We start from the raw sequence: 12,799 nt of genomic DNA on the forward strand, positions 1-12,799 counted from the left end.
GGGAGGGGGAGGCAGGCAGGATGGATGGCTGGGAATAATTGCAGCCCCCCCCGCCCCCGAGGCCCCCCGTCCGCACCTCGGCGGCGCTGGGTGCTGCAGGGAAGGGGGGGTCGGGGCTATTTTTTTATTATTTATTTTTTAACTTCATCTAGTTTATCAACAAGTGCAGAGTGGGTGCTACCCTAATTGTAACAGAGGAGTCAAGAGATGTGAGAAACGTGCCCTGTGTTACTTATTTGGGAGCTGAAAATTTATGCCTAGTTGAAAATGCCTGGGGAAATATTACATCAGACCAAATGACAATGATTAAAATCAGCTTTTTTCCCCCCCTTCCCCCCCCCCTCTTTTCCTCCTTCTTCTTTTCAGTAAGTCTGTTGAAGGACGTGACAGTGGCCTGATCCTCCCCAACACCGAACCGTTATCCCCCGGCAGGGCCGGGTCGGGCCGGGCTCCGCGGAACTCCGCGGGGCAGCGCAGGGCTCCCTCCCCGGCCGCGCCGCGCGGAGGGGCTCTGCGGGCGGCGGCGCCGGGGGCGCGGGCTGGGGAGCCGGCCGCCTTCCCAGCCTTATTTCATTTTCAAGGGCTGTATTTTATTTTATTCTGGGGGGGGTGGGGGGGTGGGGTGGGGGATGGGGGAGTAAATCTGCAGACCTTCACCAAAAGGAGGGAAAAATATCCAATTTTCATCGCAAAATTAGCTAGGGCGAGAGCAAAGGGCTGAGCTAATTGTAGCCTAATCCTCTGCCCTGCAGGCGTTTGCAAAGCCCTGAGCAAGAATTCGCTTTTTTTCCTCCTCTTCTCCCTTCCCTCTGTTATTTAGAGACGGGATTATTGCCTTTCTTCTCATAACAGCCTCGGCAGTTTCATTTAAAGGCTTTTTTTTCCCCCCTCTCACACACACACATACACACACACGCACAAAATAAATAGAAAAAGAAGCAGCAAAAACAGGGGAAGAGAGAGGAGACCGAGAAGCTTTAAAAATAATAATAATCACAGCAGGATCTGCGGAGCAAAGATAGTAATAAAAGCAAAAAAGCTGAGCCCATCCACACACAGCCCCGGCAGAGCCCAAAGCCAAAGGGGGGCTCGCAGATCTCTTCTGTGCTCAAGGTAAGGACCTCGGCAGCGGCTCCCGCAGCTGCCCGCCCGCCCGTGCGCCCGCCCGAGCGGGGCCGGAGCGCGCCGTGCGCGCCGCGCCGTCCTCGCATCGCGCCGCACCGCGCGGTTCGCGCCTGCTCGCGCTCCTCTTTTTTTTTTTTTTTTTTTTTTTCCTTCACCCCCCCCCCCCCTTTTTTTTTTTTTTTGGAAAGTGCCTCTTCAAACTCACTCGGCTGCCGGCTCCGGGGAGCAGCGGCGGAGGGGTGTTTTTTTAAAGCTACAGGACCCGTTTGCAGCCGCCCCGCTTTGGTAGCGCCGCGCGTGTGTGTCTGTGCGTGTGTCCGTGCGTGTGTGTGTGTGTGTGTGCGTGCGTGTGTATGTTTTGTTTTGCTCCGCTCCAGCATGGGCAGCGCCGGCGGAGCCCCGCGGCCCGGGGTGCCCGCGCTCCCCCTGCCCCCCCGGCCCCGGCTCTGAAGACGGCCAAGCCCCAGCGCGGCGGAGGCAGCGCGGCTCGCTCTGCGCTTTCGCATGGTACACGCGGAGCCGCGGCCGCGGGCTCGGGCGGGCGGGAGCGCGGGGGAGCGCGGGCCGGGGCGCGGGGGCTGGCGGCGGGGCGGCTCGGCACAAAGGGAAGGCGGGCGACAATGGGGAGCGCCGCGTATGGAAAACACGGGCGGGCTGTGAATGAAACTCTGGCGCCAGTGAGAGTGGAAGGCTTGGTTTGGGGTAGACTTCAAACCACTCTAGGCTATAGTTTGCATTCCTGCTCCTGCATGCGATGTGGCACACTTCTGCAAAATTAATACATTAGCCTGGCTAATGCTCACCACCATTGGCTGCGCGGAAAATGTGCAGGATCGGGGATTCGGGCTTGACTTTTTTTTTCTTGCATTCATCTAAGACATCTCCTTTCTTGTTATGTGGGAATAAGTAAAGGACGCCATGTTGTGCTTTTTTTTTTTTTTTTTTTTTTTTTTTTTTTTTTTTTTTTTTAATTTTTCCTTCGGGCATGCAGTGTGTTCAAAAGAAAAAGGCAGAAGTTGAGTGACCGGGTGCGTTGCTCGCTGGTGATTTCCCTGACCATCAGTAGGGAAAAGCATTTGGGTGACGTGAAACTTGCACTAAATAGACTGGAGTCTGCCAGAGAGAGGCGGGTTGCGGGGGGGGGGGGGAGAGGGGGAGGAAGGAGAAAGCCTTTCCTTTTTTTTTTCTTTTTTTTTTGGGGGGGGGGGGAGGAAGCAGAGCTCCAGAAGGAGTTCCCCCTTTGCTCCCCCCCCCCCCCCCAAAAAAAAAGTTTTGGGCACGACCTCCTCTGTGTCTCGGTGCAGTGCTCAGTAAAGCAGCGTGGAGGTGTGTGCAAATGTTTATGGACTTTAAATTTTGGAGCCACCCAGCCCAAGGTTTGTAGCCCCCCGCCGCCCCGCTTTGTCTTTGGGCTGGGAGCACGGCGTGGGCAAGTTGTCTGGGGGTGGCTGTGAGGCAGACCCGAGCGGTCGCTGTGCCCGTCCCCGTGCGGGCAGACAAAGGTAATTCCCGGTCTGGCTGTGCCCCTCCGGCAGCGCCGGGCACGCAGCCGCTGCCCCGCAGCCACGGCAGCGCCGGGGGAACTTGCGGCCCGCAGTGCCGAGGATGGGGCGGCCGGGGGGATGCGGTGGGTGGGTTTATCCCTGGTGGGTCTGCTGGTGCAGAGCTGAAGGTCCCCGGGGAGGAGGAGCAGCCTCCCCGAGGCTCCGGCAGCCCGGGAGCAGCGGCGGTGCCGGGGGTGCAGGCGGGCCCGGCCCGGCTCCCCGGGAGAGCAGCTCCATGGCAGGTCCGTAAACCTGCCGTTTTCATTGCACGTCTTAAATGTGCATGAAGGAATTAAACTGCACGAGTGAATAACAGCATTAGTTTCAATTAATTTTTATCCTGGCAACAATAAACTTTAGAAACAAAGCGCTTTTACATCCTTAATTAGTCTTGCTTCCCATCTGTAGTCTTTTAAGTGCCTGCTCCTTGATTTAACTTTGTCCCTCCTTCAGAGCCGCCTCCTTTTTTTATTATTTTCCTTTTTTTTTCGTTCCCCTTTCCAGACTGCTGCCTGTTTCTTTCCTGCAACCTTTCACCTCCCTTGTCCCTCTCTGTCTGCTCTGCTCTGTGCAGTTTATTTCTCCTGTATTTTCCCAACATCAACAGCAGTATTGGTTACCATGGCCCCAAGCTATGTGCAGAGGTGGGAAAGCTTCATCCGCCCAAAACTTCTTACACTTTTGAAGTCTTTCTTTTAGTAGGATCTGAAATGTATCATCTAGAGTGTGTATTAAATGAACAGTATTCCTGAAGGCTTTAGAGCAAGAAAGGCAACACCCTGGAAAATTCTGCAGTCTTTCAGCATTCTCTGCCCTAGGGTTATAGCCCTGGGCACGGAGCTGAATGGAGCTCTTACAACTGCCTTCTGTTTACCTTTTATGGTTAAAATAACAGCTTAGCAAAGAAGCAACTTCATGGAGAAACGATTCAGTGAAATCATCTCAAGCTGTAGCAGCATAGCTAGTTTAATCACCCCTAGAGAGCTGAACAACTGTGAGCACAATGGGACACAAAATCATTTTGTGTGTAAATGAGCATGGCATTGTGATTATTTCACTTTGCATGGGCAAATAGTTTTTACAAGCAGTTGGCTTAGGAAGGCAGAAAAAGATAAGCTGGCTCTGAAAGATCTTGGTGTGTAATGTTTGAAAAACTAAATATTCACATAATTTGGGAATCAGGCTCTATTGATTTTGCCTTCAGCAGGTTCCTGTGTTACTTATTAGAGCAGGGTTATTGCCTGTGCCACTAGTTGGGATGCTGTATCCTGTTGTAGGCAACTAAAGAGCAAGGATTATTTTACATGGTTTAATAAATGAAGTTTGTTAGTGTTTCTGCGATATTTACCCTTAAGGTTTTAATTTTCTCATCCATATTAGAAAATATGTGCATAAAGACTTCCACTGGATAAATACATTTAGGATTTTGCTTTGTGCATAAAATAAGTACATTACTCAGTGTGATGAATTTTTGCTGGCTGTTACATTAAGAAGAGGAAGGAGTCATTAGAAATAGGGTTACGGTACCTTAAGAAACAGGGGGTATTTTTTTTGGAGCAGTAGTGCTTAGCCGTCGTGCCTCTTGATAATTAGCTCAAACAAAAAGGATTGAATTCCACAATTTTAATAAAAATCTAGGATTCATTTTTTAATATGAATCCTCTCCAGCCAGTGTTTTAATTCCCCTTCTCCTCCTCTCCCCCCAAAAGCCAATGGCACCCTCAAGAAGTATGAAAAGCCATAAAAGTTTGAGAACTATTTTAGCTTTCCAGTGATTTTCTATAATTAAGTGTTTTTTCACCAGATGCTCTAGCTGAGAAATGCCAAAAGCAGAGGATTGTTCAAAAGGTCCCTCCAGTGAATAGTATAAATTAAATATCTACTGTGTGAGTATGGCCTCACTGAGAATCTCAGTCTTTACAGATCAAGGAATTTACTGGTATACTAACATTAAACAAAATCCTAAGATAGCAGCAGTGTTTAAATATGCACAAATAGATTCATATCACTTGATCTTTAGCTATCTGTGCATATTTTAAAATTGATGTCTGTATTTCAAGACAAATGGTTAAATGTAAGACACATTTACAGAAGACTGGAAGTCCTTTGATTTCATTTGGAAATTGTAACAAGGGGTGCAGATGAGCCCTAATTAGACTCTTGTTTTGTGAAACTGCCTGAGATTTATTTCTAAGGCGGCCCTGTACCGTGCAAGGTCTGTACCTTTATCATCAGTGAACATGGTTGGGGTCTGAACAAAGACAGGGTTGACATTCAGCCTGGATCTTCTGACCCTTTCATTTAAGTGAAGGAGTAGAGACTGAACATGAGTTTACAGTGCTCTTTGGTAAGGTAAAAAACCAGCAACCTTTGTCTGTGTTGGCAGACAGATTAGTAAACACGTTGCTAAAATACTGCAGGTACTTACACACAGAGTTGTTTTTTTAAGTTAGTTGTTTTATTTATGCTATATGACATATTTACTGAAGGTTGGCCACAACAAGCTCTTGTGGGAAACAAGAAAGCAACATCTTGAGTCATGAAAAGATTCAGTCACTTTCCTTGAAGGTGGTGCTGTAGTGAAAATGTTAATGCCCAATTTTGCATCGGCTGACACAGGAGTCCTAGGACAGAGCTGGCATTTGCTTGGTGCTCAGTGCAGCTGTCCGTCCAGCCTCTGAAGAGACGAGGATGTGGATCCACAATGGGGTGATGTATTCCTGTGCTGTAGATGCAAGAAATTCTTAGGAGCTAACCAAGATGAATTACAGTAAATGGAGATGTTGTGGTGACTTTGTTAAGATTTTTCAGTCCTACTCTATAGCCTGGAAATTATGTTACAAAGAATGTTTGCTGATTTGTGTTCATCAAGTGGCGTGGTCGGGCATCTTGTGCAAAATACTGCTAAGAGAAAGGCGAGACCAGCTTTAGATTTGTAAGAAACATTGTCAAAGTAATGTGGGAGAAATAGAAATTCACTTTGCAGTGCTGCATGTGAAGTGCTTGTCAGATGCAAGGAAGAGCCTGGGTGCTTGGTAGCATGCTTGAATTACAGAATACCAGGAAAATTAGATTATATTCAGAAATGTCTTCGACTATAATGTTTTGCATATGTTGTTTTCCCCATAAGGGGGAGAATGGATGTACATTTCCTTAAACTTTTCTAGAAGGGTTTTTTTTCCGTTTGACCTGTGTGCCGTCTGCACGGATTGAACTGAAATCAGCTTTGAGACACACGCTTTGTGCAGAATAAACTGTGCTTTTCTTAAGAAGAGAATTGAGGAATTTTCTTTTGCTTGGTTGTCCTGTTCATTTTTAAGGCATTTCGGTATTTCTAGCTTTGATTTTGCTGAAAATTTTTTGGATTCAGTTCAGCATTTTCACTAATTTTCCAATATTTTTAGGGCAGGAGACATTAGGTGGATTGTGGAATTTATGATTTCACTTGCTAGATTATTCAGTACTTTCTTGTCCTAAAAGCATGGGTCAGTTTATTTATCTTTCTGTCTTCACTGCTTCCAGGTATTAATTGCTTACAGTATGAAATCTTATTAGTTGTTCAGGTCTAATATTAAAGCTTAACTGAAAATGATCCATTTATTTCACAATTATTGAAAATAAGCCAGAAAATTGATCTTAGTTGGAAGTGAAATTTACTACATGTATAAACTAAACGCCTTAGGTACTGAGGAAGTCACTAATTTAGAGGTGTCTTGTTACTGAGACAAACTTGCAAAAACCCCCTGAATCCCAATTCACAAATTGGTTATTCGTTTGTCAGGGGATATTTCACATCTAACACATAAGCCCACGACCTTTAATTAGAATTTTGCAGTTTGTTTTATGCCCCTTGAGGCTGACACCTTGAAAATTTTTTTCTTGATTTCTTATTGCTAATAAGCATCTTTCTCTTCCCCTCTGGTACTTAGAAGAAAATGATGCAAATACACTTAATTACAGTGGTGGCAATAATTTGTTAGCCGAATATGTGATCAGGCAGATGCAAAAACGATCTGATTAGATCTGTGATCACGCTGGAAAGAAAGGTAACACACTGCTACATTTAAGAGAAACTGTTCTTTTTGCCTCCCCGCTCAGGAGGGAAGAAGCATGTCCCGTCTGTCTCTGACACGCTCCCCGGTTTCTCCTCTGGCTGCTCAAGGAATTCCTCTCCCAGCTCAACTCACCAAGTCCAACGCTCCCGTGCACATCGATGTAGGAGGACACATGTACACCAGCAGCCTGGCTACCCTCACCAAGTACCCAGACTCCAGGTAAGAAAGACCTCGGTGTTGGCAGCTCTGCTGCTGCTGCTCTGTGTGCACCTGTGAGGAATATCTCGCTGCGAAGTACATTTGTTATATATTCACCGCCGATGAATTATTCAGTTTCTGATTTATACAGGAACTTCACTGGGGTTCTGCAGAAAAAAAAGGCCTGTACAATTTATGTATTATTAGAGAGTCTATTCATTTTCTCTCGCAACATCTTCTGCTCTCTGCTGATACGTTTGAAGCACCTGTTGGTGTGCTGCCCTAGATTATTTCCAGCTGTATCAGGAAACTTGTTTCTTTCAGGTTTGGGGGGAAAATTTGGTTTTTTTCTTCCTCAAAGAGAAAGAATGGTTCTACTACCGTGGGACTGATGGATGCTTCTGTTGGCCAGCCAGAATGCTGAGCTCACTGGTAGCTGTGTGCCTCAGCAGTCAGTTCCTCTGGGCTGACCCGCTGCAGCTGCAGGCTGGATTAAATTCCTGGGAGTTTCAATGTAGGGCCTTGTGCTGGGCAGGTTGGTGACATGTCTGCCAAGATTTATGTAGATCTGGCCAGCATTATCTCAGGATAAACTCCAGATATGCCTAATTAGGAGTAGATGTGGCATGAGATGATATTTGTGGATGACATGGAGTCTCTTGTCTGCCTGGCTGCCAGTCCTGCAGGGCTCTGGGCACCATGGAGGGGGCATTGGGCAGCCTGCAGGGCACTGCTCTGTGAGGGGTGAGCCCATTTGTGGGAGCAGGACACTGAGGGTGCCTGATTGTGATTTACAGGTATGGCCACTAAGCCAGTTCAGGTTTTTATCACTGAGGCTGCTCAGGGTGCAGAGGGAGAGCTCCAGAGGCTGAGTGTGAGTGTGAGTGTGAGTGTGAGTGTGTGCTGTGCTGGGCCAGGCTGCCCTGTGCACTCTTGACTCCAAAGCAAGCCAAAGCCCAGATTTGGTTGCCAGAGGTTTTGCTACCCCCATGGCCAGTATTCCAAAAGAGAGATTTGTTTTTTTCTTTTTTGGTATGGCAACCAGTGTAAAGAGCTAGTTTCGTCTGAAGATTTTTCTTTTGAAAGAACTAAGGGGTTTTGCAGATTTGGCAGGTTCCCAAGCAATAAATGACATTTATGGAGACACCTTGAAATGCCTCTAATATCATAAAGCATATGGCTGTGATTTCATTCCAAGGAAAGGGAGCTGCTGAAATTCTCTATGGAAAAAAGCCCAATTATTAAAATATATATACTTTATGGTCAGACCAAAACAGTATGATTTTTTTGGACAGTGTCTCTTTAATAATGTCTTTGTGGTACTACTTTAATCATAGAGAAGAAATCTGTTTAGTGAAGAGAGATTTATAATGCAGAAGCATACAAATGCTTCATAGTATTAAAAAATACAGTGAAGATTCTGCAGTTGTAATAGAGTGACACGTCTGTTTCCACATTTTAAAATATTGCTGCTATTTCTGAAATATGCCACACATCAAACTTACTTAATAAAAGCTTCAGTTATAGAAGCTTTGGGAGAATATACATAAATTCAGAGATTTTATTTCAAGAGAATACTGTACTGAACCAAAATTTTCTTTTTTCTGCTTGATAACTAGCAAAAGCATATTTCTTCAGATTTTGAAACTACAAAACTGACCAGAGCTTACATGCTGCCTGATGTTTTGCTATGTACTGTCTTTTGTTTATATTCCTATGTTATCTCGTAAGGCTTGAATGCTTTTTCAGCTGCTCAAACTTAATTTCTCCCTGAAGTGAGAGCTTCTAGGATAAAACCTATAGATGACATCATTTTTGTAGCAAAACATAAAGCTTCACCAGCAGCCCAAGTAGGACATATTGCTCGATACATTATGAAACTGGGTGAAGGCTGTATCTTAATTTATTATCTTGTTTTTATTTTTTATAAATACTGTTGGTTTTCCCTGCAGTGCTGTGTAGTAGACTTAGTTGTAAGCCCCTCACTGAGTCTGGCCTGCTGGCATCCCTGATTGAGGCAAAATATTTGAGTTATTCCCATGGGGATGGTTGGAGCTCCTGGTGCTGCTTCCCTGCCCTGGTGTGGATTTTCCATGTGGCACAGACTGGCTTTGCAGTGCTGGAGAGGATGCCCAGGTCTCTCACAGGGCAGGAGGAGGGAGAAAGCTCCTCTGAGCAAAATATCTGGAAATAATGCCAGGGCAGTGCTGGCTTGTGCCAGGGGTGTGACATGTGTGGCCCCAGAGAGGCACAGCCACCCTGATCCACGTGCAGAGCTGGCTGGGTTATTTTGGACAGTGTGTTAACTCATGCTCAGTCCAAGAGTTTTAAAAGCTTCAAATCCAAGAAATCACACAAATCTCTAGATTGTATTTCAGCAAAAGATAGAAGCTGAAATGCTTTGCTAAATTTTAGCTGCAGTCACATGAAATAGTTTGTGCTCGCTGAAATTGAAAACTGAGAATAAACTTCCTTTTTATTTGCTTTGCAATTTCTCTTGCTTTCTCTGTGCTCCCAGATTGCAAAGAGCTTTTAGCTTGTAGGCTTTTTAGCAGATACTGTACTTGGATTTTTAAGGACACATGGATTGTGAGCATGTGCATAAATGGGTGTGCATGCACAGAAACATCACATACTGATGGGAAAATAAATCACCAGGTCGTGCTTGAACTTCCTCAATATTTTGGGGAGGTCCTGAGCAAACTCAGTTCATGCTGACTTCAGTGAGAGGGAGGAGCTCCCAGCACTGCCCAGGTCAGCCCCAGTGTAGGTGTGACCAGTTCCTGGCATAGCTGTGCTGCAGTCCCCTCTGGCGTGGCACAGGTGACACAAGTGACACCTGACAGCAGCTCCTGTGTGCTCTGAGAGCAGGGACTGGGCTCTGCCCACCCCTGTGTGCTTGGCTCTGCCAGAACCATACTGGGGAAATCTCACTCAGCTTAGTGAATGGCTGTTAGTGTGAAGCCAGAGGGCAAATCTTGCATTTCAGAGATCCCAGAGTTGTTTCAGAGCAACTTTGAGCAAGTCTTTGATGTTGTTTGCATTAGTGCAGCTGCTGTGATCAGGGCATTTGTCCATTGATGACATTTGCATAAGTAAAGGGTGCCAGATTAGGCATTAAAGGGGGTAGATGTCCTCTTTCCCAGAAATTTTTATGGCCCACATGAATTCTCTTCAGAGGAAAAAAAACTTGAGCAGGCACAAGTGGTGTGACAAAGGAGAAGAGGGTTCAACAGCCACTGTCAGAGGTGGTTTCTGAACCACTCACACTCACCCACTACTCTTGCTTTCCAGTTGGCTTTTTGAATTAAACCACACACAAGAAAAAAAAAAGCTCTCTGAAAGGCAAGGGAAATGTGAAACAAAAAAAGAAACTGTGATCAACGACAGCATAATGATGGTGGTCTCAGAAATTACCTCACAAATAATATTAGTATTATTATTATTCCCACATCCTGTACCTACTTGAGGCCGCTTTCCCTGCATACCCAAAACTGTCATTAAAGCTGACAAGCTTTGAAGGTGCAAGGAGGTTGATGTTGTCTTACCTGGACCTGAGGCTCAATTTCAGCAGTTTGTTTTCAGCAAATTCTCCTACTTAAACTCCCAATTCTTGTAGTTCTGAATTACAGGTAAAAAAACCCAAACCAACCAAATCAAAAAACTCTGTTGAATTCTAGTAACTCTTACCATCAGCATCTTTCTTCTATAATAATTGGCTGAGTAGAGAAATTATTTATCTTTGTAACATTTGCTCTGGAAATTTCATTCCTGTTTTCACCCAGAGGACCTCTAAAGCAGCCCCTTCACACGTTGACACTTGAATGTGGATTTATATGACAGATTGTAAAGGCTGCAAAACCTCTAGCACATCTACAAAGTGAGTTGCAAATTGTATTTATCCAACGGAGTGAGACAATTTTTACATTTAGAAAACAAACCTGCACCAAAATTCCAGCTCCTTGGGTGCAGTCAGGAACACCCAAAGGCAGTGCCAGATCCCCCAGTGTTATTCCCACTGAACTCTGGCAGACATCTCAGTGAGTTCAAGCAGAAAAGAAGTAGAAGCTCCAAATCCCTGTAGGCCACAGCAGGCCCCAGCTTCTTGGTTTCACTGGAAATTTTGATACCACTTTGAATTTTTTTTAGAAAGCAGCAGAGGATTTTTTTATCAGAAGCATGTCCTTTTCACAGCCCTGACCAGTGTTTTTATCTCAGGGGATTGCTCTGAGCTCTCTCTGAGCTGTGCTGCTGTTCAAGGTAAATATATTTACCTTCCATTGTTGGGCAGTTTGTGTATAACCCCCTGTTTAGGGTACTTCCATGTGCTATAAAACTGATGTTTTCTGTGGCATTACTGATGGCAGAGGGGAGCAGGAATGATTTCTGTGGCAGTGCCACTGTCCAGGTGGGAGCAGTGAGGGTGCAGAGAGCCTCCCCTGGGGGTTTGGGAGCTCTGCTCCCAGCCTTTCCTCCTGGCAGGATGGAGCTCCTAAAACCATAATACACTTTTTATACCCTTTTTAGTTTCTCCAGTAAATTTTTCATGTACTTATTTATTTATTTTATGGGCCACATCGTTAATTTAAATTTAAACTTTTTTAAAATTGAACTTAGATAAGCACATTTAATCATCAAGGATATACTTGTTAAAGTACATGCACACATATAGAGTGTATATATTTTTAATATATATATAACCAAAACATGCTTAAGAAAACTTAACGTTACTGACACTGAATAAAAAATTGATCTCAATAAAAATAGAATAAAACATGAAATCTTAAAATGAATAAGAATTAGACCTGACCCTGAATAAACTTAAGAACAATCTACCTTAACAGAAATCAATTTTAATAGAAAAATGCTCTTAATTTAATCAATGGAATAAAAACCCCATAACATTACAATGAAAATAACAGCATGATAAATTTAAATCTTTAGATTTCCAGGGCAGGAATCTTTAGTCCAGGGCAGCTGAGCAGTGCAGCACTCCTGATGCCAGCTCCTGGGCACTGGGCTGTGCCACCCCCTCTCTGGGGCTGTGCCCTCCAAGGAGAACCAGCACAGGTTTTATTGCTTGGTTCAGGAACTGATGACCTCTCTACAAGGCAGTAGTTTTCCAGCATATCCCTGCCTCACTTTCCTCTAAACCCATGGACTTTTTTGGTGCTTTACAAAGGAGTCCCCTAAAGCAGGTGTCTGCTCTGAATGTTTCTTGTCAGACCCCTTGTCATTCTTCTGACCCCTCTTAGACAAGCTCTCCTACCAAGTGACCTGACTCCAGCTACTCTCCAGGTGTCTTTGGGGTTTAATTCAGCTGCCTTTTCCTCCAGCACCTCCATCTCTCTGGTTGTTGGAGCTCAGCACTGACACCTGAGAGCTGCTTCTTCCCCCTCCTCTGCAGCCTGGCCTGAGTTCAGGGGAATTCTCTGCTCCAGGTTTGAGGACCCCTCTGTTTTCCCTGCTGGAACAGGATTCCTGACCCTGTACAGCTGGATGCAGTGCTTTCACAGCTCAGACACACCTGCTGAGATCTGCCAGACAGGTTTTCCACATCATCCTTTACATGAAGGGCTCTGGACTGGGCCCCACTCTGCACTTCTTGGGAGGGGGCAGGGAAATTCTTAATTTGGATATATTTAGGATATAATTCTCCAGATTTCCCAGAGCTGAGAACATCTCATATATCTTGCTCATGTATTCACTGTCAGTCTTACAATAATTTATTTGCTAATTTTCCATCAAATCTGTGTATTATTGAGGTTATTGCCTGAAGACAATGTCCAATTAGCAAATTTTGTCACTTACCCCATGCTGGCAGTTAGGGTGTAAACCAGTGATTAAACAAGGCCTCTGCTCCAGACAGGTTAAGTG

General features: G+C 45.2%; 1 protein-coding gene across 1 annotated transcript in view; it reads left to right on the top strand.

The window, feature by feature from the left end:
- Positions 1-1,085: 1,085 nt before the first annotated feature.
- KCTD15 (potassium channel tetramerization domain containing 15) overlaps positions 1,086-12,799 on the top strand; it is a 45,371-nt gene continuing 33,657 nt past the window's right edge. The window contains exons 1-2 of the mRNA XM_084215185.1: positions 1,086-1,632; positions 6,768-6,943. Of these exons, the coding sequence (XP_084071311.1) occupies positions 1,630-1,632; positions 6,768-6,943 (179 nt within the window). The 5' untranslated portion in view covers positions 1,086-1,629. The remainder of the gene's footprint in view (positions 1,633-6,767; positions 6,944-12,799) is intronic.

This window comes from Fringilla coelebs (genome assembly GCF_963513975.1).
Source record: "Fringilla coelebs genome assembly, chromosome: 14".
Taxonomy (NCBI): Eukaryota; Metazoa; Chordata; class Aves; order Passeriformes; family Fringillidae; genus Fringilla; species Fringilla coelebs.